Raw genomic sequence first — 3,633 nt, 5'->3', positions numbered from 1 at the left:
ACTGGCATTAGGACTCGAAGTGAAATTTACACAAAGTCCGGCTAGTTTAATCCGTCTCTGGCACAGCACCGCCGTCTCCTTCCTCCCGTGCTCGCGTATCATCCAATTCCCACCGTCGAGAGCTCCAATTCACTCACGAATCCACTCCAAATCCACTCAAATCGAATCCACCATCCAGTGCATCCACCAAATCGAAGCTAACCATGCATCTCAGCCACTAGCCGGAGGGGATCGAGGAGGAGCCAAGAGCCGCCGGATCCATCCAGCTGCCCGCGCCGCGGATCCGATCTCACCGGATCGACGGCCGCACGCGGTGTGTGTGTGTGTGTGTGTGTGTGTGTGTGGCGGAGCGCCGGAGGGAGGATGGGGAGCCGCGTCCTCGGAGCAGGTCGGCCCATCTCACCGGTCAGTTCTAGCTAGGGTTTCAACCAACAAATCCAAATCGGCCTTCCAATCCCGGCCGCCCATGGAGTCGCCGCCGCCGCACAAGCGCAACGTCCGCCGAGATGGCGACAGGATCAGCGCGCTCCCCGACGACCTCCTCCTCGGAATCCTCGAGCGCCTTGAACTGCGCGAGGCGGTCCGCGCCGGCGCAGTCTCGACGCGGTGGCGGCACCTGCCCCACCGGCTCTCGCGCCTGCACCTCAACGGCCGCCATTTCCGCTGCACCACGCTGCTCGAGTTCATGGACGCCTTCACAGGCGCGACACGGAGGTTGCTGACCGACCGCGACTGCCACTGCAACGGCAGTCATGCTATCAAGTCCATCAGCCTCCGCTTCTTCCTGTCGGCGCCCCACCTGAGCTCCATCGGCCGCGCCGTTGAGCACGTCGTCAGCCGCGGCGAGACCAAACGCCTCCATTTTGGCACATGCTCGCCATACAAGAGAAACACTGCCCTGCAGCTCGCCGAGTTTGGGCAGCAGTTCATGTCCTTCTCCCGCGACTACCCACTCGCTTTCCAGTGGCTCACCAGGCTTACACTCAAGAACCTTGCGTTTGGGCATTCCGATGTCACCGACCTCATTAATGCCTGTGACAGGCTCACGCACCTCACTCTGAGTTTTTGCCAACTGATTGATGAGCACACCGCGCTCAAGATCGACACACCGTGTTCTGGGATCAAGGATCTCGAATTCATCCAATTTGGGTGCACGCACATCCAGCTCATCTCTGTCCCCAAGCTCACTAAAGTGCAGTGCACATCTTGGCGCTTGGTGAACCCTCCTGTGCGCTTTGTTTATGTTCCAGAGCTTCGCGATGTGAGCCTCAGTACCGGTGCCATGGCGTGGCAGGCGCCATTCCTGCTGAGCGACTGCTTGTCAAGGAGTGCAATGAACTTGTCAAAACTGCATCTCAATTTTCGCCATCAAATGGTAAAGCTAATTTCTGTGGACCATATAATGTTCTTCTGCACATATAACATATGTTCTTCTTTACTAATAACAGCTGTTTATTTGTGTTCCTCTTCTTGGTGCAGATATGGATTCAGCCGGAACATCCGAAGCAGCTCACTGCTATATTCAGAAATCTCTCCGAATTGTCCCTTTCTGAAATCTTCCCTGAGTGCGATTTGAGCTGGACCCTATTTATCCTTGAAGCTGCACCTGCCCTGCAGAAGTTTACAGTAAGCCTTTGACTCTAACTTCTTTTTAATTTAATCCACATCTTGGCCTGGATATGACTCGATCTAGTATGAAGGGTTTCCCGATATATAGCATTAACAGATATGGGACACATGGATTGTATTGTATATGAATAATGTTGGGGATATCGCTTATCGGGAACTTATCAGTCGACCAATGATAAGGGGTAAATCGGCCAGTTTATCGGCATTTCGTTTGATTTATCACCATATCGGCTGATTTATCGGCCGATTTATCTTATCAGTCAGACACCGGTAAGCGATAAATCGGCCGATTTATCGGAATATCGGAAGATATCTTGAATGATAATGCAATGTAAACGGAAGTTCTGACGTTCCATTTGAATTTTGCATAGAAATAATGTCCATGCAATATGAAAAAATTCGTGTTGGATCGTACCTCGTGTTAAGAGTTACCTGAAGCATATTCTCATATCTTACTTTCCCTATGATTAGTTCTTGCAAGGTCGTCTAAACTCTAAATGGGCCTAAACTTAGATTAGATACTAGTAGTGAGCGTGTTCCAAATTTTTCAATGGCAGATATATTTAGATCCAACCGTTATTACATTGTTTTGCATGGGTTGATGTCAAGTTAAATTAGTAACGTGTGTTATTTGTCTTGTATGCCCTTGATGAAGTTATCTCGAACTCGTCATGCATGTGACATAGCGTTCGAGGACAATGCCGAGAAGACCAACGTGGTGTGGGAGCCATCAAAGGATTTCAAGCACATGAACTTGAAGTCACTGACGATAGACGGGTTCGAGGAGGAGGACAAGGTGACAAACTACATAAGGCTAGTCATGGGGCGAGCTGTTGGGTTGAAGAGAATCGAGTTGCGTGGTGAAGGATGCAAGAAATGTGATGCCATTGATCCAAGGACATCCCAGGTGGATGAAACTCGCAGGCATCGGATCAAGGAGCTACTCACAAATGGATCATCCTCATCCGTGGAGAGAATAATGCGCTGACAGATATGTCAAGGAATGCTATGTCTCATCATGCTTGCAGCTGCTGTATGTGGCACGGTCAGCAGTAGTAATTTAATTTCTAGGTACTGATAGCCTGAGAATACTTGAATGGTGTGGACTTTGCAGTGTGTCATGCACTTAGCCAGCTTAGTTCGGAACCTTGCCCGAGAAGTGTGTCAAGATAAGAAAGCTTAGTTCTGGAGCTCAATTACATCTGCATAGTACTACAGTATGTTCTGTGTGTTCTGTTCTATACATTAGGGTTCGTCCTGCTTTAGGCTATGTTCGATTGCAGGGGATTAGTTCCACTAGTGGGTGATCCCTGCTTGACCTTGACCACCCGACCCCTGTGTGTGTGTGTGGGGGGGGGGGGGGGGGGGGGGGGGTTGAATCCCTGCCACTCCTGCTAACATCTCCTATTTGGTTAAACTGTGTGTACCATCTGTCTTTGCGTTGGTAAACCCTATCAAATTTTAGCTGCATGGATCACGATTTTGTGCCAATCACCACAAATTATTCACGCACAAGAAGTTGGCAAGTACATAAGCAGTAAGACCAGCACAGGGCAGAGAAACAACAATTCACAATTCAGAGAGCAACAATACTCTCAAGCACAACAGAACATACCACAAACCAATACAAGACAAGTTCATAATTTTGCCAATTAATTATACTCCTGCACCCCCCAAGCTGCACTTGTTCAGCATGTGAAGATAGAACTGGAACCTGAACAAAGGGATAGATACACATGTCAATACGATGAATCATTTAAAATAAATGTATGAAAGAAACTTCTTTTAACTTATAGTAAAGAAAAGCAATGGACAAATACTTGAGATGTTGCCAACACGGAAAACTCTTCAAAAAGAACAAATTCGTCACATATTATATAATAATTTACTTATGTTCATCACATATTATATGATAAGTTTCAGCGGATGCAAGAATTTTTTTGCAGCAATTATAAACAACGGATAGAAAGACTGGACATGACTCTTCTAGCTACAACAGTGACA

The 3,633-nt window shown here is 48.0% G+C and overlaps 1 protein-coding gene across 2 annotated transcripts; it reads left to right on the top strand.

The window, feature by feature from the left end:
* On the top strand, window positions 1-2,849 carry LOC125554403 (F-box/LRR-repeat protein At3g03360-like). Of its 2 annotated transcripts, none has more exons than XM_048717970.2 (3): window positions 1-1,375; window positions 1,480-1,626; window positions 2,285-2,849. In XM_048717970.2, exons 1-3 carry the CDS (start codon window positions 467-469, stop codon window positions 2,615-2,617), a joined length of 1,389 nt encoding a protein of 462 aa, XP_048573927.2. In that variant the 5' UTR covers window positions 1-466; the 3' UTR covers window positions 2,618-2,849. The 2 variants fall into 2 exon arrangements, with proteins under 2 accessions (XP_048573927.2, XP_048573926.2); XM_048717969.2 differs by having other exon boundaries at window positions 316-1,375; window positions 2,316-2,849.
* Window positions 2,850-3,633: the final 784 nt, after the last annotated feature.

This window comes from Triticum urartu, chromosome 4A, assembly GCF_056163025.1.
Source record: "Triticum urartu cultivar PI428250 chromosome 4A, HENAU_Tu73, whole genome shotgun sequence".
Taxonomy (NCBI): Eukaryota; Viridiplantae; Streptophyta; class Magnoliopsida; order Poales; family Poaceae; genus Triticum; species Triticum urartu.
The sequence above is the reverse complement of the archived record's forward strand: the minus strand, read 5'-3'. Positions and strand labels throughout refer to the sequence as shown.

What these genes read in the sequence shown, in the direction of transcription:
- LOC125554403 (XM_048717970.2), top strand. Translation starts at nt 467, where the DNA reads ATGGAGTCGCCGCCGCCGCACAAGCGCAACGTCCGCCGAGATGGCGAC. An exon ending in TCAATTTTCGCCATCAAATG is followed by an intron (nt 1,376 to 1,479) that starts GTAAAGCTAATT and finishes TTCTTGGTGCAG; the next exon opens with ATATGGATTCAGCCGGAACA. An exon ending in CTGCCCTGCAGAAGTTTACA is followed by an intron (nt 1,627 to 2,284) that starts GTAAGCCTTTGA and finishes CCCTTGATGAAG; the next exon opens with TTATCTCGAACTCGTCATGC.